A 13,509-nucleotide genomic window follows, 5' to 3' on the forward strand; every position below is an offset into this window, starting at 1 on the left:
TGTCAGTTGAAGAAGTTTAAAGAAGCTTCAAGAACTTCTGGGAAATTGTGAAAATTTCAGGAGCTTACTAGAATTTCGTTACTACTTACATGAATTAACATCAAAATAACACATAATGGAAAGTGGGGCAATATGGCCAATGGGGCAATGTTTTGAGATGTCTGAAGCAGAAAATATTGTCTATCAGTGGTTTCTTATAACTTATCGTTCATATTCCTTCAGCAGCTTTATAGATGGTCATTGGTTTCTTATATGACGCGATGTTTTTCTAGTTTTGGGTAAACATTAAAGATTTTCTTAACAAAATATTACCCCATTCGGGGCAATATGAGCACCACTGATATTGCAACTAAATTCTTTAATTATCCTTTCATAAATATGACTTATATCATATTTCATATCATATTGTGTCATATGAAATCACGTTTTGAAGCAGCTGCTTTGGTAAAAAATCAGTCATTCACAAGACTGAAAAAATATAGCCTAAAATAGGCAGTATTGCTTAAATTTAATTTATTCTACAAAAAATAATTGCTTCTTTTACATCTTTATATGCTAAAACTGTTCATTGTAGACCCTTCAGCGCACAATCACCACAAAAATTGGCACCAACTTAATTTTTTTTAGCATTAGCGTTATTGACCGCCCACGGTTGCTACTCTGTTATTACCAGATCAGCTGCAATTACACAGAGAACCAACAGATGATGTTTGGGACTAACATTCATCCTCAATGTGTAAAAACTGAAGATCTAATATTTAGCAATACCAGCGCCGGCCGTGTCCGAATCCAGGAATGGGAAGGAATGTGTTGACGTGATACTCGCTGTGAAGGAAACTGAGAAATCCTCTGCGCTTCCACGAGAAATCACTGGGATGTTGGATGTGGGGAAAGGTTTGCACCAGCAGGGATCGTTTTTGGTAAACTAATGCTGGTTGTAGTGATTTATAATAGGTACACTAACACAAAAACGCACGCATACACACGCACACACGCACTCGTGCGTATAAACAGAATATAAAATGATATTTATTAGAACTTTAACTTTATTTTAACTTAACTTTAACATAACTTCAACTTAACTTAAACTTAACTTTAACTTAACCTTTACTTAGCTTTAACTTAACTTTAACTTAACTTTGACTTAACTTTAACGCAACTTCAACTTAACTTTAACTTAACTTTAACTTAACTTCAACTTAACTTTAACTTAACTTTAACTTAACTTTATCTTAACTTTAACTTAACTTCAACTTAACTTTAACTTAACTTTAACTTAACTTTATCTTAACTTTAACTTAACTTTAACTTTACTTTAACTTAATTTTAACTTAACTTTAACTTAACTTTATCTTACCTTTAACTTAACTTTAACTTACCTTTAACTAACCTTTAACTTAACTTTAACCTCACTTTAACTTAACTTTAACCTAACTTTAACTTAACTTTTACTTAACTTTAACTTAACTTTAACTAAACTTTAACTTAACTTAACTTAACTTAACTTCAACTTAACTTTAACCTAACTTTAACCTAACTTTAACTTAACTTTAACCTAACTTTAACTTAACTTTAACTTAACGTTAACTTAACTTTAACTTAACTTTAACTTAACTTTAACTTAACTTTAACTTAACTTTAACTTAACTTTAACTTAACTTTAACTTAACTTTAACTTAATTTTAACTTAACTTTAACTTAACTTTAACTTACCTTTAACTTAACTTTAACCTCACTTTAACTTAACTTTACCCTAACATTAACTTAACTTTTACTTAACTTTAACTTAACTTTAACCTCACTTTAACTTAACTTTAACCTCACTGTAACTTAAGTTTATTTTAACTTCTGTAGGCTAGTTCATCTCTAAGCTGAAAAAGTGAATATTTATAATATAAATGCAAAATTCAATAATATAAATTAAATATTATAATATAATCCTAGAGGTGTTTCATCATTGAAGAGCTGAAAGCAAGCTTAAATAATTAAAATCCATACATCCCGCATGAATGAAAACTGAAAAAAGTGTTTTATTATTATGTAAATCTAATGATGTCATCCCAAGTAACATTGCAAGTTTTATCAAGGTTTTAAAGCATTCTACAAGTCTAAATCATGGACTACAGAACCCTCATAAAACCACAATTGTTACTTGGGATGTATACAAATATTCAACGATCTGAAAATAAACTTATCTTATTTAAAACGATGGATCTAAGTTGAGTGAAGGCTGAGAAAAACTAATCATTACGTTTTAAATCCAAACATGTTCCGTCATCAACGAACTCAAAAGATGTTTCATCATTGAAAAGCTGAAAATAAATTTTTAAATATTGATATCTCTTCAAGTGTTCGTCGAGTGGTTGCATACGCAGCAAAGCTATGCAAATAAAACGGCGTCCCCGAAAGCTGGTTATAATTTCACTTTAATAATGAATCAATAGTCAGAAAAATCGAGGTTATTTGGACAGTTTACAGTTTTCATGCACTTGTTATCATGCATTTCAATGTTTTTGTATTTTCCTGAACGAAGGCTGAAAAAGTGAACCATTATAATATTATTCTAAAAAATTTCCATCATCGAAGAGCTGAAAATAAACTTAAATATTTAAATCAGTAAATCCAGCCTAAACAGAGGACTCGCAAACGCAACAAGTTCCCCATCACTCATATTCCGAATCTGATTAAATGAGTATTTACAAGTATACAATTAAATATATCAACAAGCAATGTAATTTTCTCTCCGGGAATGGAAAAATAAAATGGTGAATTGCTCTGTCATATAAACGTTGAACATACATTAGAGAAAATCAAACAATGTTACGTTGTTTCTTCCAGTTGTGTTTTGATCCTGTTTTAAATATTTGTATTTTTTTTTTGTTCATTAATTTATTTGATTAGGCTCAACCGAATTAACTTTACAGAGCCGAGGATTCTTGGTAACTATACAAAACATGTTAAAACTATAGTCAAAAGGTACAACACAATAAACACTTTATCTTCCGCTATCCAAAAAGCCTCCTCCATCAGAACTGGAGCCGCTTCCAGTAGTTTCATTGTATGGCAAATTGTTGTACGCCAACAAGGGTTTAGAGCGCGTCCATTGCAGCAATGGATGCAAAACGTGGTCAGCACTCACACACTCATCACGAAACGGTTGCTTTCCAAAGTCGACGACGCATCGACCGAAAGAACTGCTGATGAAGAACAATGAGGAGGACCACACAATGGTTGCTGCCCAGAAAACAGACGATCGCGTGGCACACATCGAGAGTGGCCTGCTTTTGTCGACAGCCGAGTGATTACTCCTATATTTGTCATTGAATATATAATAATAATATAATAGGACCTGGAATTTATTCAAACTCAAACTCCACGGTGGTGCCCTTCACACAAGAATAAGCCTCTACTACAGATGATCTTTTAAACCTGGAATCAAAAAAGCTACGAAAAAGCGCTGATGCCTTCATTAAATTCTACTCTTAAGCGGCGTTAATAAAAAATAATAAGATTCTCTTGAATTGGTCGCGTCGCGTTGGCAATTATGCACGGCCCACACAAATTAAAAAAAAATTGCATGGACAATTGTCTATGCAGGGGGGGGGGGGGGAGCAAGAATCCCAAAATCCTGTCTACGTAGTTAATGACCAGCCCCTAAGAGCAATCTTCAACTGGAACGTACTCACCAAATCAATATATCCGGGAGCACATTCCCGATGCTTATTTTCCTCTCGCAAACCCGTCGTCGTCGACGGGAGCTCGGTGAGCAATTTTGTGATACTGAATTTTCACTGAAAAAAAACCGTGAATCCACGAATTTCACCACACCCAACTGCGAAACACGTTCAGACGCACTTTTGGTACACTTTCGATATCAATTTCGTACGAAAACACTTATTTTTTTGCAAAAATAGTTGCAAGCGAACCAACATCAACACCGATCGTACCGAGCTCTTTCACGTACATTATCACTCGCGATGCCACTAATTTCTGGTCCTCGATTCTAAAACTTCCCATGAAGGGAGAAAACCACCAATCACACACGTATCACCGTCCAGGAGGCAGAGTGCCAGCGCTAATCCGGCAAATGCAGCCGAAAACTATGAAAGCGAACGCACGCACAAAACAGAGAGCAAACTTAAAACACAACCGTATCCAAAGGCGTTCGGTACTGCACTCCCGAGTATTGTCACTATCAACAAGGCATAAAAAGTTACCACAAAAATTGGCGCCAACTTAATTGTGACTAAAAATGAGTTACATAGAAGTTACCTCAACAGATTTGTAACAAGCGTGCTACTAGGCAATATCCAGCGGTTAACAAGCGTCAAATACATCGGCACTGCTAATATTATTGCCATTGCCAATCAGCAAAACTTCCGTTCCCTGTTATCATAAATTGAGTTTCGGATTTTTCAACTGCTATTTTTTGACTTTACGAAACATTCCATACCAATAATTTTAATAATACCTGAAACCAATCCAACAAAGTGAGTGCCTGCACTCGGAATTTTGGCCAGATTTCCATCTTTCAACGCTGGCCAGAGCACATCCGCGAAACGCATATTAGTACAAATATTTGCATTAAACAATAAAAATAAGAATTTCCTACATTCGAAAAGTGAGCCCCGTGAAAGCATTCGCAGGAAATCACTTTGATGGCATTCACAAAAAAAAGCCCCCCCCCTCGTGAGCACACATGTGCATTTGTATCTATCGGCTTTGGGAAAATAAAAACCCACCCGCGTTCTATGAATTTCAAATTCAAATGGATCCGTTTCGGAATGCAAAACATCACAAAAAAGGTCCAGCGTCGTTTTTCGCGAAACAAACAGCACTACGACGGTGACGGGGCCCTGAGTGAATGCATGATCCGGATCCAGAGCACCCGAACAGAAATCCTTTCCCAAATAAGCTTTCAAAATGACTCGCCATGAATGGACTCTGTCTGTCTCTCTATGAGTGAAGCAGCGAATGTGGGACGCTTGGTGGGGGCAATTATTAAATTTCGTCATCTGAAATGTGGTTTTGAATTGCCGCACGCGTGGCCATTTGCATTGGCTTCAATAGGAATCCAATCGATGGACCCGTTTGGCGGCATGGAAGTGCAGCAAAAATATGCTTAATTCATTAAAATTAATAACATCGAAAATAATTATGCGAGAAATCAAAGCGCATATTATTTCGCTCCCGGAAAACCGACATTTAATCCGATTCGAGGGAATTTAGCAAATGTGTCTGTGTATTCAATGATAATGGAAAAGGCGCGGGTGGTTGGAACTTTGAAGTAGCAATAATCAAACGGTGCGAAATATTAATAGCTTATTTTTGTGTTCTCTCGTTTCAGCTCAATTTCGCAAAATTTAGCATCGGAAAGTTTGTGCCCAGCATGAATTTGGGAGGGGGTCTGATGCAAGGATACCAACAGCACCAGCAGCATCAACAGCAGCAGCAGCAGCAGCAGCAGCATCAGCAGTCCCACCATCATGAGGCTTGCTTGGAGGGATTTATGACCATTCGTGAGCAAGGTCTACCCAATCTCAACGGGAAATGGTGCGGCACGGCTTCGGGCTACACGATCTACTACAGTGAGACCAAATCGGTCAACGTGAGCATACGGTTGGATCGACTGCCACCGATTGGTAGCGGTGGTGGAGCCGGAGGATCCAATGGAGCGGGAAATGGACTGGAGTTTCGGTTGATTTATAAGTTTCTAAGGCACACTGATGCGAAGTTGAGGTAAGTTGTTTGCTTTTTTAGATCTGTTTCTTGTGCTCTAAACTAAGATTTTTTAAGAAAGAATAAGAATATAGACAATTTAAGAAACATCACCTTTGTTGAAGAAACCATGCCCACATAACTTATGTTTCTTCTTTGTATGGATGGCAATCACTGCTACTGTATTTTACCCAACTTTGTGGCCTCTACTGTTATCAAACTACTGAGCAAATCCACGACAATTGACGAATCAATTTTATTTTACCCTCTCCGAATTACACAAATCTTGGCATAATTGTTGCCTCTCGACTGATTTTTCGCAACGGCGTATTCGATATATTTCAATAAGCTAGAGCACCAAAGCGGCTGAAGTTATCAGAACTTTCCAGTTGTTTTCAAAGTTTTCCTGGATTTTCTAAATTTTACTGGAGTTCTTTGAACTTCTCCAAAAAATTGCCGGAACTCCATTCAAATTTTCGTTATATAAATGTGTTGCTCTACGAAAAGCACGTTTTATTAAGCTATATTTCACGTCGGTTATGACTCATATTAATGTCAAATGTGACGCACTCTCAGAGCACCTAAATTTACATGATTTTTTCTAAGTGTGTGACTATAATATATCAGAACTAATTCTTTGCAATCATTCACTTCTCTTTCCTGAGGTATCGATGCTTGTATGAAGTTATTGGAAATATCTTAAAATTTTCTAAACTTTCATACGGATCTGTAAACTTTTCTAGTTTGGTCTATACCTCCGCGAATTTCTCAGAATATTTCAGAAGTTCTAGCCTATTTTATTGGTTATTGGTTATTGAATTAAAGTTTCCGATGTTTTATTGATGTTTTCAAAACATCCTTGAAGCTCACGGGTCGTATTTCGAAATCTTGAAATTTCCTAACAAACAAATTAATCAAGCTAAAAGCTGTATGGAATTGATCAGTTTGTTAATGTTTTTGATTTTATTTTTTAATAATGCGTTTATTTTTCCAGGCTCATTTGCTGTAGCTTTGCGGAGCCGATATTCATTGTTTAGATCCCAAAATTACGTAAAACTAACGTTAGTAAAGCGGGGGTCGATTACTCGCAGCTATCTCGAGGTTGGGGGTACCAAATTGTAGCGAATGGATGGCAGGGTAGGGATTGAGAACACAAGGTTTGGAGAGCAATGTGCTCTTGATCTCGAAATAAACGACATACTGATGAAAAAGACAAACATGGGGGTACACCGATGGCCAGCTAACAACTTGGGAGAACACAAGATGACTCTAACTACTAAATCCTCAGATATATTCGTTTTGAAAACACATAAATTAAATTCAAATAGTCGAAATCTCGGCTAGCCAAGACATCTATAACGGGTATCGCGGGTTGTTTTCCTCGAGCCCTGAGGGATGTGGATAACTCCGATCTGGCAACACGGTATAAGGTACATGACAACATGCTCGATATCATGATAACCACTGCCATACGCACATAAATAGCTGCCTGAGAGCCCAATTCGATAGAAGTGCGAGTCTAACGAACAGTGATTGGACATAAGCCTTGACATAACGCGTAGAAAGTCGCGGCTCATGTCCAACCCTTTGAACCATGGTTTGTTCGACTCCTGTGGGAGAATAGAATGTAACCATCTTTCCAAATCACCATCATTCCATTTTTGTTGCCAACTGATGAGCACTTGTTGACGAGCAATGGAAGAAAAATTCGTTGAAGGCAATTTGTCGCTCAAAAATATCGCCTTCCATAGCGCCCCCCTTAGCCAATGAGTCCGTTTTCTGATTACCCGGAATCGAGCAATGAGATGGGACCCAAGCTACGGTGATGGTATAGGAGCAGTTGGATAAAGCACTAATGATCAGAAGGTAGTGAGGCAATTCGCTCTACAGCGTAAAATATGGCTGCGAGCTCCCCACCGTATACGGGGCATGGTTTCTGCAGTTTATAGGAGGCGCTATGAAATTGATTAAATACACCAAATCCAGTGGAAGCATTTATGGTTGACCCATCTGTGAAAAATCTTTTATCGTTACTTACATGGTGGTACTTGATTGCAAAAATTGAGGGAGCAACCATCGACCGATGGTGATCTGGTATTCCATGGATTTCTTGCATCATGGTCAGATCAAAATTTACAGAGGAACTATAGAAGGATTGAAAGCAATCACGATTGGAGACTAATGAAGAAGGACCAACCTCCAGCGTCATGTACTCATAGTACAAACTCATGAATCTTGTTTGAGGATTTCGGTTGAGCAGCTTCTCAAAGTGTTCTATTACCAAAGGATTCATTACTTCACAACGGATGAGAAACCGAAAAGACAGCTCAGCGAAACGATCTGTCAAGGCTCATCGTATGAGTCGAGTGCATACAGCCTAGCGCGATTCGGAGGCAACGTTACTTAATCCTTTGCAGCTTCAGGATGTGTGTTTTTGCTGCAGATTGCAAGCAAAAGCTGTCGTACTCTAAAACCTAAAGGATGATTGTTCGGTACAACCTGATCAGATCTTCCGGGTGGGCTCTCCACCAAGTTCCGGTGAATGTACGAAGAAAATTAATCTTTTGCTGGAATTTTTGTTTCAGATACGCAATACGTTTTCCTCATGTGCATTTGGAATCGAACCAGACACCTAAATACTTTGATGATTTTACCCATTAGCTGAAGCTGTAACTGTGCAGGATGATGCTTCCTAGAAAAAAACAACCAACTCAGTTTTCTCGGAAGAGAATTTGATACCCAGCTTCATAGCCCAAGCAAGCTTTTTCGAGATGGCTTATTTATTTATTTATTTGTCAGCATCAACAGACTCGATGGTTTAACTTAAAATTAAAATTAAAGTCATAAGTTAAAACTACAAAACATTAAAACATGATCATTGACTGTTTCCATTTCTGGAGAAGAATGAAGAGAAACGTCTCGGAAGTGTTAGTCGTGGCAGGTGAAAATCGAATACTGATGAAACTCGGTTAAATACTCGCTGCAGTCCGCCTATTGCACCGTTGATTGCATAGTTTGTCCTACGGCAACCTCAGGCATTCTCAGCATAACATTGTTACGAAGCATTCGGGGTTGGACGTTTATGTTTACTTGCTCCAAGATTGCCATGCAATCAATTCTGCCATGTAACGTGTCCGCGACAAGCAGGGCTTTTGAAGTATCTCTTCTGGTGCGAAGAGGCTCCAAGTCGATCAGCTGGCAGCGACTTTCATAGCTGGGAAAATGAAACGGGTCTCTCCAAGGTTACATTCTCAACGCGTATTGCAGAAAGCGGCGTTGAACGGACTCGACTCTCTCAGTACCATTGTTGTAGTTCGGACTCCAAACCACAGAACAATATTCTAGAATGGAACGTACCAGGGAACAATACAGTGACTTGAGGCAATGGATGTCGGAGAAATTCTTAGCTGTTTTGAAGATAAAGCCCAATGTCCATGACGACTTGTCAACGACGTACGAGATGTGTTGCTTATATGTAAGTTGAGAGTCCAGGATGACACCTAGATCTTTTACATGGCTCACACGTTCAATAATGGTGTCCCGGAGAGAATAGTAAAAAATAACTGGTTCTTTCTTTTGGGTAAAAGTGATAACTGAACACTTCGCAGGATTTCCTGTCATTCGGTTCAAATGGCACCAACTGGCAAACGCTTCAAACTGAGTAGCTTAAGTAGATTTTGAGATCGTCTGCATACGATAGTCGTGGACCTTCGATAACTAAATTCACGTCATTGAAGTAGAGTAAGAAAATCAACGGTCCCAGATGACTTCCTTGAGGTATTCCTGACGTAGCTGCAAAAATGTCGAACTTACAGTCACCATGGGCTACCACCAACTGACGATCGGCGAGATATGAGCAAAACCATCTCAAGAGATTTCCGCTAATCCCAAGTCTATTCAATTTGGCGATCGCGATGGCGTGATTAATCTTATCGAAGGCAGCAGACAAGTCAGTGTAGATGACGTCTGTTTGTGACCTTTCAACCATACTTTGCGTGATGTACGATATCACACACAGTAGATTCGTGGTAGTAGATCGACCAGAGGTGAAGCCATGTTGATCTTCACTTAGATACTGCTTGCAATGGGAGAGCAGTGGCTCTATGATGATTAACTCGAATAACGAAATTGCGCACAACGATGTAATTCCACGATAATTATCCACGTTCCGCTTACTACCCTTTTTATACATAGGGAACATATGCGCAAATTTCCAGTTTGATGGAAAAATACCACACGATATGGACAATCGGAACCGATGTTGTAGCGGTGACAGTAAGTTAGCGATAAGCTTCTTCAGAAAGACTGAAGGGACACCATCCGGTCCAGGCTTTAGTTTTAGCATAGAGGTAACTCTAAGACCACTGGGTCCCGAAGAAAATCATTATTATTTTTGGCTCACTCAGTACCAGAACAACGGTCCCAAGTAGTCCCAAGCTATTTCACTCACCCCTGCATGTTCTGCATGAATCCACACACCCCTGATGTTATCTGTCAAACTTTCATAGCGAATCAAAACAAACATAGTGTAGTAATAGAATTTCAACTAGAATAGGGTACGTTAATCGTTTGCTTGGGACCAATAGGCTACTAAAGTGGTGAGCCAATTTAAAATCGTTAGTTTCGTATTGATTGTTGGTTTTAGTGCGGCAGTCGTTATCCCTTCCGCGTTGACAACAATTCCACCCAGAGCTTGACCGGAAAGTGGAACGTTGCTTGCTGCTAGAGTCACGTATTCGTTGGTTAAGCTCTCGTCAGAGAAGACACTTGCAAACTTGTTGGAGAACAAGCGGCAGACTTCCTGTGGAGTGGAAGCGACTTCGCCGTTCAATATCATGGATGATGGTAGACTGAACTCTCTGCACTGCTTCTTCACGTGCTATCAGAAAGACTTCGGGTGCGACTTGAGTTTCCTTTGAATCCCTCGCAGATAATGCAAGTAGCATTGACGGCTGACTCGCTTGAACTGATAATTAAGCTTAACGTAGTGACGTTTCAGTGACATCGTTCGATATTTAGTGAATTTCCTCAACGCGGCTCTCTTGATCGATTTCAGCTTCTTCAATTCGTTCGTCTGCCAAGGGAGATGCGATGCAATCTGATGAACGCTCTTAGGTACGTGTCTGTCAATGACATAAGAGCCAAGACAAGTTTGAGCAGCTGTTTCGCAGATGATCGGCTTTCCGGAAATTGTAAGACACTGTAGTGGAGATGTCTTCGAGATCCCGAATGTGATTGTCTTTAACAGTAATAACCAAAGGAGGATGATGAGGAACTTACTATACGAGTGGAAAAGGAGCGGACGAGATGAATGGAGCCGTATCCTGAGCGCTTAAGAAACAGAGATCTATGCTACGATTGTTCTCGTTAACCACGGGATTGATTTGAGATAACGTCGCTGCGCTATAGCTGTCGAGAAGGCTAACTGATCCAGGATGGAAAGCAGAACCAGCGGGGTCCGGAAAGAGAAAGCCACTGTGGGAAGGTTTCCACGAAACACCAGCGAGATTAAAGTCGCCCAGAACAATAATCTCATCGATAGGTGACGCACAATCTAATATGGTGGAAACGGATCGACAATGAGTTTCGATAAGTTCAAGGTCGCGAACTCGGTCGGGTGCAATGTATATCACACATAAGTACAGTGTGTGATCGCTCAGCTTGACAGCTACCACAGAACAGAAGGGGAAGTGCAAACAAATCGGTGAATCAAAAAGTGCTCGTTTTTCTGCTCAACGAGCGATGTGTTGTGGTAGCGTTCCACACGGGCTTTCTATGTGCACTCACACTACCATAGCATGCTGCCTATCTTAACTGCAGGCCGAAGATGCCTTCTACCGCTAGGTGCGCTAGTGTTCGCAAATGACAAGTGGAGCCACTTTCTGATTCGATGTTCCACTCCTGTGCAGCTACCCATGCCTGTTCAACGCAGTTCCACATGTCGTGCTCTATGTCTCTAGCATTCAACTAGGACCGAACAGCAATCACAGGACACCGCCACCAGTGGACTTTCGACTATTGTTCGGGTTTAGATCGCAGCGAAATACCTCGTACTTACATCCGAACGCTTGGCTGGAAAGCGTTTGAGACTCTAGTCATGTCTTGGTTAAAACTATTACATCGTAGCAACGGTCCGATACAGCTAACAGGTACTCGTGAACGTCAGAATTCATTCCACAGATGTTTTGGTAGTACATGGTGATATCCTCTCTTCGGCGTATATCCATGCTACGTGGAGCGATGTCCCTGGAAATCACGGGGCGCCAGGTAGCAAACGAACATTACTATTACCAAGAGGATACTCGCCATAGTGAACGGGTTGGAAGACCCCCTCTCCACAACCGACCGCAGGTCCGGAACGTCTGTGATGAACGGAGGCGGCAGAGAGGACTGTGTCAGAGGGATTAGGGGCTTCCACAGTGCTTTCTACGGTGCGTTCCGGGTGACTAGCTGCAACGTTTCCTGCAGCAACGTGCAGCATCCGGCAGGCTGAAATTCTAACTGAAATCAGGCACTGTTGATTCGTAATCGATTGGATACTTCCGGAGTGATTTGAGATTTGGGCCTAATTGTATTTGTAAACAAACACGTCAATCGCCGATTTATTGCGAATAAAAGCTCAATTTTGAAAACTAATAACACTATGAGGTTGAGGTATGATTTCTTTATCATTTGGTATAGTTTGTTTATGACATTGAGCTTTTATTCACGAGAAATCAGCGATTGTCCTGTTTGTTTACAAATACAATTACGCCCAAATCTCAAATAACTCCGGACTTATATGATCAATATGGCTGATTTCTCGTTTGAAAGGCCCCATTGCGCCATTGATCGCTATTGAATTTTTTCTCGGTCTGACTACCGGTTCCGGAGATATATAGGGCAGAATGATTTTAAATAATGATTTTTTTTTTAAATCAACGATACACTTCATCAACATGAATTTCTACTTGGGAAAAAAAAATCATACCGATTTGAATTCCAGTTCCGGACATTTACAGGGTATAATGATTTTAGTTAATGATTTTTTTTTTAAATCAACGGTATATCCTATCAATATCTACTAAATAAAATTGGACAAAATTTCATACCGACCTGACGTTTGGTGTTGGAGATTCCTTTGTTATTATTAGAATAGGATTTCACACGCCTTTCCCTGTGACCGATAGCCATCCACACAAGCTATCTCACCTGTACAAAACATTTCCATTCTTTAGAACTCTGCTTGATCTGGCTCGATAGTTTGATTACGACATCGTAGAATCAAATTGAATATGAAAAATAGATCCAGCGAGATGAAATTTGCTGATGTCTGTATGTGCGTCTGTGGATGCGTTTCATCTAGGCAAGCTTTTTTCGAGATGGCTTATCCGATCAATTTGGTTGAAACCTGCGTGTTGGATAACTTTTTTTTTGAGTCAGGGGAAGGCTTAATGTTTAGTAATCGTACGCAAAATCATGGAACTTACGTATTCCGACAAGTCCATTTGGATTTTGTCCCTTCAAATTTGTGCACGGCCGATGAGAACAACCCAAATAAAACCCTCAATAATCTGCTGGAAAATGAGGAAAATTTACGAAAATTTTTATTAATCTACTAGTAGTACCAATAGAGCGAAAAAATCCAATCGTTACTGTTATCATATTCTACAATTTTCACCTTGAAAAGCGCGGAAAAGCTGGAAAATATGAAACAAATTTACTCATTGCTGAATTTCTGCAATTTTTGCGATGAGTAAAGGAAAATCAAATTTGGCTAGATCTCGTTGGCCGTGTACAGCGAGTCTTAAC

At 39.5% G+C, this 13,509-nt stretch overlaps 1 protein-coding gene across 1 annotated transcript in view; it reads left to right on the top strand.

The window, feature by feature from the left end:
- LOC135710925 (uncharacterized) overlaps nt 1-13,509 on the top strand; it is a 209,204-nt gene that overhangs the window by 152,448 nt on the left and 43,247 nt on the right. Inside the window, exon 4 of the mRNA XM_065233630.1 lies at nt 5,348-5,739. Coding sequence (XP_065089702.1) covers nt 5,348-5,739 — 392 coding nt within the window. The remainder of the gene's footprint in view (nt 1-5,347; nt 5,740-13,509) is intronic.

This window comes from Ochlerotatus camptorhynchus, unplaced genomic scaffold, assembly GCF_037179485.1.
Source record: "Ochlerotatus camptorhynchus isolate MF236.1 unplaced genomic scaffold, CSIRO-AGI_Acam_v1.1 ptg000406l, whole genome shotgun sequence".
Taxonomy (NCBI): domain Eukaryota; kingdom Metazoa; phylum Arthropoda; class Insecta; order Diptera; family Culicidae; genus Ochlerotatus; species Ochlerotatus camptorhynchus.